At 42.7% G+C, this 15,969-nt stretch overlaps 1 protein-coding gene across 4 annotated transcripts in view; it reads right to left on the reverse strand.

The window, feature by feature from the left end:
* The window catches only part of LPGAT1 (lysophosphatidylglycerol acyltransferase 1), a 70,665-nt gene extending 57,737 nt beyond the window's left edge, over positions 1–12,928 (reverse strand). The window contains exons 1-3 of one of the 4 annotated variants that reach the window (XM_068939785.1): positions 12,506–12,928; positions 11,970–12,102; positions 11,455–11,720 (exon numbers count right to left, since the gene is read on the reverse strand). In XM_068939785.1, the coding sequence (XP_068795886.1) occupies positions 11,455–11,692 (238 nt within the window). In that variant the 5' untranslated portion in view covers positions 11,693–11,720; positions 11,970–12,102; positions 12,506–12,928. Of the gene's footprint in view, positions 1–11,454; positions 11,862–11,969; positions 12,103–12,331; positions 12,402–12,505 lie in introns of those variants that run through there. The other 3 variants (XM_068939784.1, XM_068939782.1, XM_068939783.1) reach the window with 3 other exon arrangements.
* Between the last annotated feature and the right edge of the window lie 3,041 nt (positions 12,929–15,969).

A 15,969-nucleotide genomic window follows, 5' to 3' on the forward strand; every position in this document is an offset into this window, starting at 1 on the left:
CTCATTACTAAAACAGGAGACCACTGTAAGTTTAAAAAGCATGGTATAAAACATATAAGAGTAATTCCAGCTGAGAACTTAAGCTACAAAAAAAATGTTAAGTACTCTTACTAGTATAACGCAGCAAAAGATCTAAGCCATCAGACCACTATGTTATCATATTTAAATCCACACCACAGGTTATCCTACAGTAGTTCAGTGACTCTTACGAAATAAATGTGTTGTCCCATTTCAGGTTGCCAGTAAGCAGGCAGAAGTCCATTACTGTAAAACCAGAAGTGACACCTTTAATGATACAAGGATGCAAGGAGACATTATGAATCTCAATATCTCATTTTACAATTAGAGGATTTATTTAATACTCTTGAATCAGTGGGTATCAATTGGCATTTTAAAGTACTTTATAAGTAACTTGTTCTATTCTGTGGCTACAAGTGAATTCAGATATTTAGAAAGCACTTGCCAAACACGTTCCAAATCAAAACCAAAAAAAAAAAAAAGTTGGCAAAAATAAATGCATCCAGGTCAAACACTCAAAGAATTCTGTCAATACACTTCAAACATCAAACACTGTCCATCCAATCAAATCCTCTAGACTTTGGTCAAAGAAACTCGGCCTCAAAATAAACCTAGTGGGTGACCAGACACTTGAATTTACCACACTGCTTTCCCAAAATACCAGAAAAGGACAGTAATGAGATGGAAAAAGCAGGGAGCATGCCACCTGATACGGTCTTCCTTTACCACACCAGCCACCCCAGCAACTCTGTAACATTCCTACAGGGAGACACGGTGAAATCAACTCATGGTAATGCAAACGGGCCCGGCAACTAGGTGTAAAGTTTTAGCAGGCTGTTAAAACCTTTACAAAGTATGTGAGCAATAGAGGGAGAAAGACATATTTCAATATTTTCTTTCTCTCAAAAAGATGAGGAAAATTTGATGGGACAAAGGTGCTTCTCTAGCCTGTGAAAATCTTGTCAAACTTCAGAAGCCCCACACAATCAGCAGGCCATCTTTAAAAAAGTCCAGACAAATCTGTTACCCGGGTAACAGATTTACCTGGGTAAATACTTTGCGGTCTGTACCATTCCCTTCTTATGTTGCTATGTTAGGAGACTGAAGCATTAGGTTTGATGACATGAATAAAAGTCTCGAATACTGAAAATATTCCTCTACTTATTTTCAAGTAATCCATTACATGGGAAAGGCTTAACAGACAGCCTTTTTTTTTTTTTTTTTAAGCTATACCTTCATCTGAAAACATTTTTACAAATGTGAACTAAATTTCACAGGGCCCTCACGGCACCTAACTGTATATACAGGCCATGACTACATTTATTTTCAAGTAAAGCTGTTGCTAGGAGGGACAATAGCTGAATTTTCAGTAATGCCAGAGACAAGCTCAGGAAATAAAAATGGATACATTATCCAAATGAAAAGAATGCATTTACAAAGGAAACTGGCAGACAGGAGAGCTGGAATTTTGCCAGACCATCTATATGCATTTACGCACAAAGTAGACCAAGTTCAGGCACACACTTCAAGAGGTCACCTTTCTAACAGTGCCTTCACGTGTGCTGCACGATGGTACACAACTGTCCTTGACAGAACGGCACGTCACTTCCCACCTACACCTTTGCTCCCTCCAAATACACTCAAACACACCTCGAGCCTCACGTTTCCACATATCCCTAGGCCAGATTCATAACCTGACTTTCTCTTTGGCTCCGTCCCACCTACAGAAATCTAGGAATCACTGCTCTCTCTCAAGAACTTCAGCTAGGTTCCCGCGCTTCAGCTTCTCCTTTTAAGAGACTACAATAGTCCCTACTCAGATGCAAAGTGAGTAGAAAGCCTTAAAAACCAATTCATTGGTTTTAAGTTCTTTTATCACCTCATCCTTTTTTCCTAATATTTAGGCTAAATAGCTGTCTACATATACCTCTTGCATCTAAAGGGCTATAATAAACAAGGTAGTGGAAATATCTTCTAAAGGAAATAATGCTCCTTCACACACCTTCTGCCACTGCCAGATTTGCAAGTCATTCCAGAAGCAGCAGAAGTAACAAAGCCTGGTTTCCCAAAAACTTGTTGCCTAACCTCCTCCCCAACACGCTGGACAAGATAAGACAGCACTGTGGCCAAATCTGAAAATACATATGCGCTGACTGGCTATGCAGCAGTGGTCAAATGAGGCGCAGAGTTGCCAAATTCTGTCTGGTTTACCCTCAACTGAGGCACTAACTTGGGTCTCTTGTCTGCTCCACTGTCAATTTTCATAAAACTTGCAAGAACACTGTTAGCTGTGAAATTTGAAACAGCTGGTCAACCTCAGTCAAATTTGCAAGGGAGCAAAACACAAGTGTGGGAGTAGTGAGAGAGGAGATGACAAACAAGTAAGCAGCCTAACTCCATAAGGAAACAAGGCTAACAACATTGTCACTTATCGATCTACATATACGATAAAATACTCGAGTCATCAAATTTGACGTGAAAATGATGTTCAATGGCCTACCTCAAACACCATCCTCAAAAACGTAACTGATGCTTAAATAACTAAAGCTATTTTTAATATTAATGGCTTTTTTCCAGTTACATCACGCAAACACAGATACCACAGGCTTTGACAGGAACAGCACCTACTTGCAACTTCTAGGTGCTGGAAAACAAATGAAACTAAATTTAAGAAGCTCAGACAAATTCTCCTTTGACCATCAAAGCTAATGAATAAACGAAAAAAGAAAGAAAGAAAAAAGAAAGAAAAAAGATCAACCAAGCACTCAGGCCCTTGTCCTAATAACTCAGTTTTCCAGAAACTGCCTCCTCCTAAACAGCAGCAGCACTGGCCCTTGTTCTTAGAACACCATTTCTATTTTTAGGTCTACCTAAGTGAGAAGCAGTAATAAAGCTATTAATCTTTCCCATCCCCGTCTACCTAAATTACAAAATGGGGGTGAATAACCAATTCAAATTACTGTAATTGTTACACAGGGAAAAATTCCTTATCTTTTATAACTATAACATTTAAACAAAAGGTTTCAAGATTGTATTGCGACTCAAAAGAAGTAAAGTCATTGACACTACGTATCTTCCAAAGTAAAAATTTGTGAAAAGATATAATGAAAATATTTAAGGCGCTGCAGTCTTTTTAAATCTTATCAGATCTTCTGTCTTTACCGGTAAAGACAGGGAAGTCCCCTTCTGTACAGAGGCAGGGAGATTATCACTTTCTATTCTACTCCATTTCACCCAGTAAATGGATTCAGTAAGTTGCCTAGTTCAGTTCCGACTCAAGTTCAGGTATGAATGAAATTGTTCCAATTTGATTTCAGCTTGAATAAATGAATCTTTCACCACACTTAGCGCCCCCTCTTAGCCATTTTAAAGCTACTACAGAACTGAGAGAAGAACAGCAAAGCGTGAAGTTGAACCACCGGTGTCTTTCACATCACATTGTATTATAAAATACGTAAGAAACAAGATGGAGAGTATTAGTTATGCACTGAGCCAGGAGTTTCACTGAGCTGCTACTTAACTTAAATGTTTATTACTTTGGACTGTTCAACACAAATTCTTCAGCAATTTGTTGACTATTCACATAGCTTAACTACTTTTGAAGTTCTTCACAGTTGTCTCTGTAGCTGACGAACCTCAAACAACTAAGCAGACAGAACCTCAGAGGAATCCCACTGCTAAGCTTTCACCAGAGAAAACGTTAGGTTTTTTTATTCCTTTATCAACCAGTTTTCAAGTCACAATAACCCTTCACTCTCTATGCTTAGTTTGCCTCTCCAAAGAAACTTTGCAACAGGTACTTTCCAGTCTAAGTAACACTAGCCAAATAACAAAACAGTAGAAAAAGGCAAAGAAGTCTACTTCAGTGAGATTTAAACTACATGCTAGAGGCCTACCAGGTACAGGACTGCTCTCTTAAATTGGGGCCATCAGCACTGAAACATTGGTGAAACTACTGCTTGTACTGCCAGCAGAAGAGTCAGTTCCTCTTTCCCGTTACAACTACTCATTCCCATCTTCTCACACCACACCCGCACAATCAACTGGGTTAGGTACCGCATGTGTTTTTTTAATAGCTCTGCAAAAAAAAAAGGGGGTTGGTAGTTTTAGTGTGGATCCTGATCACAGTCCTGATCGTCATACAACCATCAACACATTTGGCCACTCAAAACTGAAGAAGCAGTGCAAGGATGAAACTGAAAGGCTGGCACTGGCTTTTTTCAATGGCATTACCTACTTTGCCTGCTCCACTGTCAATTTTCATAAAACTTGCAAGAACACTGTTAGCTGTGAAATTTGAAACAGCTGGTCAACCTCAGTCAAATTTGCAAGGGAGCAAAACACAAGTGTGGGAGTACAGAAGTTTGGGGGGGGGGGCCGCGGGAAATACAGCCTTGTATGCAGAAACACTCATTGGTGTCACAGAGCCTTTGCTGAAAGGTAAACATATTGGCCTTATTTATTTCAGTAACTGCTTATATAAATGGCTGGAATATTATCTTGACTTTGGTGCCTGCGACAGCAGTGCAATTACACGCCTTCGCAAACCTGCATTTGAAATGTCATCTTACGCATTAGAGTTTTCCCTTCACCGTAACAAACACAAGCAGATTACACATCTTGGAGCTGTATTTTGGCTCAGTTTACACAGGAAAGTTACACCACTAAGCTTACGTGCCATAAAGGATTTACCAGCTGCTTTTCCTAATTAAGGTTGCATGGCTCTTCCATCTGTAAGACCCCATTTTCAGCTGCTTAAAACCTTGCCAAGCTAACTTTTGGCAAGATGTCACTTTCCCTTTCCTCTCTCAGGTGTGTGTGAGGGAGAGAGACCTATTTTGTTCATTTGAGTTTCATTCTGAAAAAGTAATTTCTCAGAATAAAGTAGCAGAGAAAACAGGTTTACCCATGTTAAATATGGAATGTTTTCTCCAGTTTTCCTGAAAAGCTCTAAAATTTCTATGCTTTAGAGCAGTTATATTAAATATATATGAGAATTAGAAATTACGTCTCTGCTATCAAGGCACTCTGCAAAGGCCTACTTGCAACACAGACCTAATTGAGTTTTAAGAGTGGAAAAAAACTCCTACTTCATACACTCTGCAAATTATTTGGAGATAAACAGTTTAACTCCTTAAGATTTTGTTCCTTTTCCAGATTAGAGCTGGAAGAGACTTTCCTTGCAATCATTTTGCGTGCCTCTTAAGAGCCTAGCATAAAGAGCAGAATAAGAAAAGGTACAGAGAACAGGGAGACATCGCTCAGGTATTCTTAGTCCTTTCCTTCCAGGCACTGAACAAGCAAAAATAAGATGACTAGCATGAATAGATGCATTAAAAACAAAGTCAGGCCTAGAAGAAGTAGGAGAAATGAAAACACATCATAAAAATAGCAAACTTGGCCCTAAGCAGGAAGAGAACCCAGAATTACCACAACTTTGTATTCCTTTGGCTGTTAGCACCTAAGCCAGTACTGGCATTCCACAAGCATTCCTTGATTTAAAAATAAATAATTTTCCCTCACACCCTTCCGTACTGGTATTCCTCAGTAACGTCACCTTTACCATCTTTACGCAGAAGTGTCAGGTTTGGTCTGCTTTAAACATTTGTTCTATCCAGAGTAGGTGAAAGACAGGAACAGGGATCAACCTACATTAAAAAAAAAGGAAGCAAATAGCAACTAACTACAAAAATATCACTAGCAAAAAATAACTGTGCTTTTACTCTAAGTATCTGTGCCAGCAGACAGTAGTTTTCCATAAATAAAATATAGAGATCATTTCAATACCTAATCTTCTAGAGCGGCCCTTTCTAGTTATATGATGCAGGAGAAAAACGAAAGATAAGCTTACTTTTGACGCGCTGCTGACACTAGATGAACTACAAAACAAGAACTATGGTAAAGCCTGTTCACGTTTCAAAAATGAGACTGCAATTTCCTGGTGTGATTTTATACATTATTAAAACAGAACAAGGGTCATGGTATCACAATCCCCTTCCTAACACACACAGCACAGGCACAGAGGTTTACAGCAAGTCCACTGTACTCCTCTCCCCTTACGAAAGGGGCAGTGTACCTGTGCTCCCAGGCCACAGCAGAAACAGCTCCAATGTCCTAACTCGTTCAACTGCTTCGACTTTCCTTATCAAGACAGCTCACAAGTTACATACAAACTTCCTCTTAAAAATAGGAAAACAAGTTCAAAGGTCCCAGCTTGATCGCAGTATAACCTAGGTATAAAATACACACATCACAGAAAGTTGCATTTAAAGCCAAGGATTACCTAGAAATGCAACATGTAGGCATAACATAACCGAAAAGTCTCTGTTTGATATGCTGCTATCCAAACCTACTGGAGTCATACCAGGCGTCTTTGCACATTCGACGAAGAAACAAGAACTGCCGTGTTTCCCAATTTCACACACCGCCTGACTTCCCCCGGCCCACACACAAGTCGTGATCATTTCTCAAAATGAAATTTTGAGAATTAAAGTTATAATTGCAGGAACAAAGGAGAGCAGAAAACAACGGCAGGGCCGGAAGTATAGATGGGTCTCCTGAAGTACCTGCCTTATTTTGGGCAAAAAGTTTACTTTATTTCACCTGCTGCTTTCCAGCTTCTGTTGCACTTCCTGCCCAAAGCGTGGGGCTGACTTGACACAAGAAGCAGAGCAGGCAGCACACACCCTTCTTCCGCTAGTGAAGTGGTATCGCACACAAGAGCGATTCCACCTGTACCTTTTACAGTTCTAGAAGACTGAAATTTTCTTAGCAGAAAGAGTTACAAGTCTGTCAACTGGTGAAATGGAAACAAATAAGATTTTGAATTACAGAAAAAATTGAATGGCTGCTGAAAAGAAAAATACAGAGTGGTCACAACTTAATCACACAAATAAGTCAGCCAACAAATTTTAAATTAATTGGGGGGAGGGGGGAGAGAGAGAAAGGGAGGACAACTAGAAATCCAAATGTCAATTTTACTCCACCTAGCTGAACATAAAGAGGAAGGAGGAAAGGAAAAAACTCCTCACCTGACAGAAACAGGTTATTCTTACAGACACTGTTGAGATATCATCTTCCTCGCTGGTACACAACAGTAACAGGCCAACACTGCTTGATTAGTTCACTTGTCCCTAAACACTACATCACGATGCCAGCAAGCTTCCTCACACCGCTGAGATCTTTTGGTTAGCAGTAGAGGTACATTACTCTTCCTTGCATTAGTCACAGCTCACCAGTCTGTCCAGTGTTATTGCGAGACTGTGTTCATTGGCAAGAGGCTGAAACAGAGGGTAGTCCTGAGTTGACCTCTTCCTCCTTGGCTGCTGGAGTAGAGCATGCTCCGAGCACAACTCTGAAGTAACACCCCTCCCAGGGTGCACAGAGCCTTGTTGATCCCACAGGCAACACTTCTCCCTTTCAAGCTGCGGAGGGTTGGGGCAGGCTGACGAAGGAGGACACTCAGGACACTCGTCCCCAATCAGCTCCTCCCCTTCTCCATGCCAGACCTAAAGGCTGGGCACGCAGCACTACACCTGGCCGCGGGTCCGAGCTATGCGGCACCGAGTCAAGTACCAGATTAGCTTCAGGACTGCATTGCTAACCGATTACTCCGCTATTGCATAGACATCTCATTCCCTTATCGCAACAATACCAGCACTGCCCAACACTACTGCAAGGTAATGCTAACTTCTGCATTTAGACAGCAGAAGACAACAAAAACAGTTTGTTTAAACATTTTTAAGCCAAGCAAGCTTTAGTTCTACAAGCCCTAACTATTTTTAGCAATTTGATTAGATATAAGGATATTAAACTTTAAGAAGTAATAACCACTAGCCCAGAGAAGTTCAGATCCAGAAGATGGTTACTGTAAAACTAGTTTTGTAGACGAGCAGGAGGTCATCACAGATTCACCTCCACAGATATGCTTCCCCTCCCTCCCATTACACCTACTGTGCTGTTTCGTAGCTTATTTTACTTGTATATTAAATGACAAATTATAGTATATACTACGAATATGTCCTTCAAACACTGCAAGGGAACTGAAAAAAAACCACAAAATAATACATAATAACTTAAGAAAATAAGGTATTTGTCGACAAAGGAACAAGTACTCTCAGGTTCGCTTTTTGAGGACCATATCTCACAACAAATGCAGGAAAATACTTAGAAGTGCTACTCAAAGGTGCCTTTCAAATCACACTAATACGCAGGTCTTGAGTGTCCTAATAGGACAGCTCCTACAACGAAAGTAACGCTTTTATATAAAAAGCTTTAAAAGGTGAGGGGAAGCTCAGAAGAGTTAAGAAGGCCTTTTTTGAAAACAGATAAAAATAAAATAACAATTGCTAGCCTATCTGAACATTCTTCATAAAGAGATGTTCAGTTTTCCTTTTTGTAAGGAACATTATGGAGTTCAAGAGAACACCACAGATATTCATCATACTCTGTCCTCTAAAAATCAAAGGCAACCAATTATAGCCAAGTTCTCTCTCATACTTGCATCCTAAGAAGAAAAAGATTACGGAAAGGAGAGGGATCTTTACAACTTCTCTTCCCATTCCTTTCTCTATTTTGCTTGCTCAGTTATACACTACCTCTTCACATAACATCAAGCGCATCTGCAAACAGGAACACCTGCGTTTATCAAAAAGCACAGATTAGAGTTGCGATATAGACACAGCTCATGCAATTTTTCTGGTAAATCCTCTAAGATCCTAACATGAAAGCACGGGTTTTTTACAGGGGTGGGAAGGAGAAGGGCAAACCAGTTTCCAGGCCGAGTTTTAAGTCCATAATTATAAATGGTTTATGTCATTTCTCATCCAATGGAGAAAGAAAAAAAAAATAGAAACACAGCTTCAACACAACAACTGATGCAGAACAGTACCTCCAATTAAAAAGCAGGTAAACTTATTTAACTGATGACCTTCTGAATCAGGAGGGGAAAAAAAGAAAAAAAAAAAAAAAATCAATTCACCAACTGCTCTCTGCTCTGCTGGTCAAAAATGAAAAAATCCTTTATCTTCTCAATGAACTCATACATACCTACTATATTTTTTTTACGTTCACAAAGATGGAACGTATCGAAGCTAATCTCTGACTTAGTTTGGGGAACGGAAGATAGAAGAATCCTGGAGTAACGTCACTTTGAGGTGCAGCACTGCAAATCTTAGGCACTTAGGCATTTCAGTTCTGAATTAAAATATGTCATACTCTATAAGAAGAGGGGACCAAAGCAACAGTATTTTATACAGTCTATCAGTCTGGAAATAGATATCTGAATTACTTTGTTTACATATACCGAAGCCATAAAGATATATTTTCCAGGTTTATTCTGTATGTAGTGGGGGGCACTGACGAAGGCAAAGAAAGAAAAGACAAAGAAATAAACTACTCTCTTTATTTTGTAGCTTTTGGTACAAAACACGTTAATGCCTTCATACCAAATAAGAAAATACATTTAAACTGAGACTTCTTACCAGCATTTGCTTAAAATTCTCCCCTAAACGAAAGCTGTGCTTCATACTGAAAAGCAAAGAGAAGGGCCTCCTTACCCATATACCATCCCAGAAAACACTTCTGTGTAGCTGTTTGTAAATGATACTTCAAATAAACATACTAAGACATTTCAAGACTGTAAAACAAAGGATTTTGAATTGTCAAGATACAGCAGCAACACCAATCAACAGATGCTTCAAGAAGACTCTAGGATATGCAGATCATGCTAAGACCACTTTCCAAGCAATAGGCAAAAGAAACCACACAGTTCTGCAGTCAGCAGTGAAAGCTATCCCAAAGAAACTGCCTTCAAAATTGACAACCATATCGTCATGGGACAGCAGCTTGAATTTTAACTAGCACATTCAATACACACAGTGTATACGCAGGGTCATATGCTGTATGACTTTAACGTTACTATTATGCTGATAAACTTTCTCATTTCCAATTCAAGATAACACAACACCTTGAAGATCAATCCTTCCTCCCGGAAGGACTTTGTTTTTAAAGGTGTAAAGCAGACATTTAAAACGTACCTGCCACTGCAAATACCATGTGGACTTCTTTTAATGAGCAAATATAAACATATAAAAAGGTTTTTAAAACAGCATATCTGGGAAAGCTTGAGCCGTACCAGGCAAGGCAATTTTGAAGCAGTGCAACGTTTGCGATAGTTCTAGCCCAACAGACCAGAAACTAGCTTGCTGCTGCCACCATCTCCTTAAGAAATACTGGAAGCTCACCTAGAATATCCACAGAAACTCTGTGCATCTTGGAAAGGCACATGACAGGGTACCAAAAGGCATATTATCACAGAAGCTTCAGCTCTTGTAGCCTAACAAAAAAAGAGTGCTCCATCTGGGTCAACACTGACTTTCTGACTAATCAGGAGTCTGACCAGACTCCAGAGCTGTGTGTTGCCATTCCTTTTTTTTTTTTTTTTCCTTGTTTACATGGACAAGACCTGCAGATGCAGCCTGGGCAGAAGAGAGGGAAAGAATTTTAGGAGGGATGTTCACGTTTTGCACCCAATAGATTCATTTCCTCCCCTTTCCAAGCACGTACAAAGAACTGGTGGCTGTTTTCTCGCACAAAGTGCGGTAGCCAGGATGAAAATCAGTGTATTCAAGGTTGACACTACAGCCTTCCTTAATATTTCAGTTCAGTCTGTCATCTTGATGAACCAACGAACACTAGCAAGTAAAAATAAGTTCAATAATAATTGCAAAGAAACATGCAAAGGGAAAAAAAAAAGCCCTACAGATTGTGTAGTTAGCTCTGCTAACAGTAAATGAAGCACCATTTAGTCAAGAAACATTCTACATATTGCTGTTTCCATAGAAGAAGTTCCCTCCCCTCTGAAGCAGCAGAAAAGACAGCCACTGTTGCAAGGAATAGAAGACCTACTCTTCTGAGATGAGCTTCGTGTCAAACTCCTCAGTCTTGTGTCCTGATAGTTTTAAGCGGAAATGATTTAGAGATGCATGTATTTAACAAAGAAAGCTTGTTCGTACTCAGAAGTTTGGCTATATCAGCCACATACGCAGTACAAATCAGCTCTCTTTGAAGAGATGTATGTCTTTCATATAATACTAAACCAAAGTGACCTAGAAACTTAGGAAAAAGCACACTTTTGATTAGGCTAAAACAAGACATTGACTGAGAAACTCCATCACTTAAAACACATCATAACGGATTTGTAGCTACGATTTTTACAAAGTTTCAGTACGTTTAGTATCTCAGTCCAGCAACACAATGCATGTATATTAAGAAACCTCGGGGGAGGGGGAACATGCATCTCCCGTATTTACATGTTCCCCCACACATCCCCATGTTAAAACATCTGCATTTTAACCTCCGTTTACAGTTTTATATTTGCATACTTTTTATTTTTTTTAAGGAAAAAATATATATATTAAAAAAAGACATTCTTACCTGTATATCCTGCCCACCAGCCCCAGGAAGCCACCATAGCTAAAAGCCATTTAAACAGCACTCCTTCGATATACCAGAAGCGCTTACTGTCCAGCACCCGGAGCGGCTGCAGCACGAGCAGGTACAAGACGTAGGACGGAATGGCAACCAGGTTGTTGGCGACCATGAAGCCGAACCTGAGGAGCGCTTTCACCAGGGCGCAGCCCACCCGCCGGGCCTGCGCCAGGCTCACGGCCATCCCTCAGGGCAGCGCGCGCGGCACCCTCCTGCGGCGAGACAGCAAACGAGCCGCCCGTTACCGCCCGCTACCGCCCGCCACCCCCCGCCGCCCCCCGCGCGGCCTCCATCTTCCCCCCGAGAAGGTCGCGGGCGCTAACGTGGCCGCCGCCGCCGCCTCCCCCCGCCCCGGCGCGGCCCGGACGAGCCCGCCCAGCGCGGCTGACAGGCGGCAGCGGGGCCCCCCGGGCGGTGCTGACAGGAGCCGGGCGGCGGCGAGCCGGGCCGGCGGCGCTCACCTCCGGCGGGGCGGCGGAAGCGGCGGCGGCGTTGGGGCGGCTGGGCCCGGCGGCGGCGGGAGTGGCGGCTGGCGGCTGGCGGCGGCTCATGGACGCGGAGACGGCTGGCCCGGCCGCGGCCGCTCTACTCGCCCTGCGGAGGGGGGGCGGGGGGGGCGGCGTGAGCGCGGGGAGGCGGGAGCGCCGGGCCGGGCGGGAGCGCCGGGCGGGCAGGCGCAGACCGCCGGTTCGCCTCGGTTTCCCCGCGCCGCCGCCCGGGCCCTCCCTGCCGGTGCCCCGGCCCCGCAAGGACACGCGGGCGGCGGCGGGGGGGGACGGACTTGCACCTGTTGGGGGCGGCCCGGCCCGAGCCGGCTACCTACCTCAGCGGCGCCGCCGTGTCCGCCGCGCCGCGGCTTCATGCCGGCTGCCGGGGCCGCGCTCCCCGCCCCCGCCGGCTGCGTGTCCGCCGTGACCGCCCGCCCCCGCCCCCCGCGTGTCCGCCGTGACCGCCCGCCCCCGCCCTCCGGCCCGGCTGCGCCCGCGGAACCTTTTACCCTCTGCGGTTTCAGATGGGTCAACGCCATCGTAAAGACCTTCCTGGCCTCCCGTCACGGGCCGGGACCGCGTGTCCCGGTCCGTCTTCTCGGTAGTCACTGGTTTCTCTGGTTGATCTCAACTTCTCCAGCTTTTCCCGTCCGTCGCTCCCTCCCCGTCCCCCCTCTGCAGTACTGCCGCCTTCCAGCCCTAGTAAAACTCCGCAGAGCTTTGAGATTGCTGTTGGGTCGACAAGGAAAAGTCACGGCAAACTGAGGCTGGAAGGGACCTCGGGGGTCGCCTGGCCCAGCCCTGCGCTCCCCGTCAGGGCAGGCCGCGCCGGCCCTACCCAGTCCAGGCCCAAAGGCTGCCGAGCCCGGAGGCTTCGCAGCCCGCTCTGCGCTACCCCTTCGCAGGCAGAGCCCCTCCGGCGGGGCGGCTTTGCTACCTTCTCTCTAGCTGGACTATCCCCCGTTGCAACACAGGCCTGTTGCCTTTGGTCCGACCGGAGCCGCGTCCTGCCTCCCCTCTGAGCCCTTAGGCCGCCTTCTCCAGCTGGAACGAGCCCAGTTTCCTCAGCTTCGTGCCTATTACTCATGAACTGAGCAGAACGGCTTGTGCAATTGATTTTAACTTGCTTTAGGTTCTTCTAGCGTGGCAACTGGTGGGGAAAACCGAGTATACCTTAAGGAGGCGGCGTGTGCAAAACCAGTAGGTCTTCTGTCCGGCAAAGGAAATTATCAAACCATGTTACTTAGACTGAAAAATATATCGCTCTCACATAGAAACCACGCCATCTATAAAGCGAGTGCGCTGCTCCTAGGTAGTGAGTCTTCAGCCCTGACTGTATGAGCAACAGAATTAAATCCAAACCTCCGCTCCAGGAAGAAAACAGAGTTGTTGCTGCAGATAGGTTCTTTTTTAGAACCTAAAAACGCAAACAACCAAATAATGCCATCATGTTCTATTTGAGCAAAACAAAGCAAAACCAAATTGCTGACCTTCTTGACAAAGAGGACAAGTCTTGCGTAAGTGTTTCCAAGTCTGGGTGTTTTTCTGTCTGTGTTATTTTTATTACTAGGTTAAATCTGACAGTTGCATCCAGTAATCATTATGGAGTCAGCTGTAGCTGTTCTGAAGTGTTACCAGCTTCAGCAAGACTAATTTAAGGTTTTTTCTTCCCTCTCATGTGAGCAACTCGGGGCATACACTTGACTTTATTGTCAATAACAGTTGTCCTTTTTCTTCCTGAGGATTTCAGAGGAAAACATTAGGAAAAAAAAATAAATGTTACATTTCCATTTTTAGATCCCAGCAGCAAAAAGCAGACACTATTCCAAGATGAAAAATATGGATTGTGATTTATTTTTATATTAATTTAGAGGCTCTTAATCATTCTATCCCCACTACACAGTTTGGAATAATGTTCTCAAATATGATGCATCAAAATGAGGGATTCTGCAGAAATTATGTTAGACACCTACTGAATTAGGTAATTTATACTGCAGACAAGAATGGCACGTGGGGAAGCAGACAGACAGACAGAGCATTCTTTGTCAGAGTGACTGCCTTAAAGCTTAGGAAGCTGTGGTTTGACATTTTGCTGAATGAGCTAATAGCCAAGACCCACCCTTATTCCTCATTTCCTGGCTCTCAGATGGACAACCTATGTTCTAGGAAGCCTACACAATGAAATACTTCTTACAGATCTTGGGAAGCCTGCTTTCTGTCACTCAACCTATAGCTCTGAAGAATCCGTTTTAGTTTAAAGAAACACATACGTGTATACATCTTGTTATTACTGCAAATAAACAGGATAAAAAAGGAAACAAGTAATAGTGGACTTTTTCATTTGGCCTACAACTGTTAATGCTCAAGCTCAGCCGTTTCACAATAGGTATTTTTTTAAATTCTGATTCCTAGAGGCAGAAACCTCTGAGAAATTGTGAGCTTTCATAACATGCAATTTGTCATTTCAGTTATTACAAAGGCAAAAAGAGAAAAAGTAGTATTAAACAACTCTTAATTTGTGGCCTTTTAAACTGTTTCTCTAAGCTGACGTTATTTGACTGAATATCCCCCTGTAACTATGTCTTTTCCAAGTCTGCAGACAATATTGACAGTGACGTCACTACTGATCATTGTAAAAATATATTTTAAATGTGCTTATTAGCTACTAGATAGATACAGATACCAACGTTGGGACTATGAGGTGACTGACTGATGTCAAGGATCGCTAGAGCAGATAATTAAATATTGGCGTTCTCTTCCATCCCACCTCTCCAAAAAAACAACAAACCAAAAGCACATAAAAACAAGGTTAGATTTATTAATGCCTGCAAGGGAAAATAGGGAAAATATGTTCTTAGTGAGGTGGGGGTTGTTATAAAGCAAAAAATGAATTCATCTGTTACAATAACTTTTTAAAGTAACTGTCCAAATGTAAACAGCATATGAATCACTGCAAGAGAACTGCACTATCTGGAAGATTCTTAGTTCACACAGGCTGGATTTGATCACTGTATCTGGCTACAAGATTCAAGTCAGTTTTTAGTCATAAGCCATGGGAGATTTTCGAAGAAGATAACATTTTTTGTTTCTAGGTACACTTCAAGAAGTTATTGAAGGCCTGAATTCTCATACACCACCATGCAATAGTATATTTTTGCATTTGGACTTTGCAGTAATAGAGCTGCCTGCAAGCCTAGCTGCAAGGAGAGAATGCATTGCAGACGTTCAAGTAACCCGCAAGTCAGAGGCGTGGATTACCATAATGAAATCCAGGTTCAAGGCTATAAATACCAAACTAGCTAGAAGATTTCTTTCTGGAATTCAGAAACTGTAAGTTTGGGAACGCTTTTGAACCTATCTGGGTCAAAGACTGTGAAACAAAAAGCTGGTCATTTGTCTTGACCAGCTTCAGGCAGTTCTCCCTATTTCCTTTTCTTATAGCAAATGGAAGTCACAGACGCTATATGGTCTGACAGAAAAAAATTAGGAGAACCTACTTGATTGCTGATGGCACTAAAACCAAAATTGCCTTTAAAAATCACAAAGGTTTGTCCTGCAGAGAGCAAAGACAAGAAAAAAGCCTCCGAAATTTTAGAGATTCTGCAGAGCAGAATCCAGCCTCTAAGAAAGAAAAACTTACTACTTGGAAAATTGCATAGAATTTTATAAAATAGCATAAGAGAAGAGATGAGAGTAGACAACACTGACACAGGGAACTACAAGAACAGAAGCATATGCAGAGCGCAGACTGCTGGAAGGCATGTAACACAAAATAGGGCATATTCTGAAGGCAGGATAATTCTAGAGAGCAGCTCACGCGAATTAAGCGGTTAGTGTTGGATTTAGAAAAGTAAAAGTTTAAAGAAACACTGCAAAAAAAAAACTTGCAACTACATTTTCCATAGGCTGCAATAAAGAAAGAAGGGTGGAACTGGTAAAATATATACATACATACACACACACACACACACAC

This window comes from Struthio camelus, chromosome 3 (assembly GCF_040807025.1).
Source record: "Struthio camelus isolate bStrCam1 chromosome 3, bStrCam1.hap1, whole genome shotgun sequence".
NCBI lineage: Eukaryota > Metazoa > Chordata > Aves > Struthioniformes > Struthionidae > Struthio > Struthio camelus.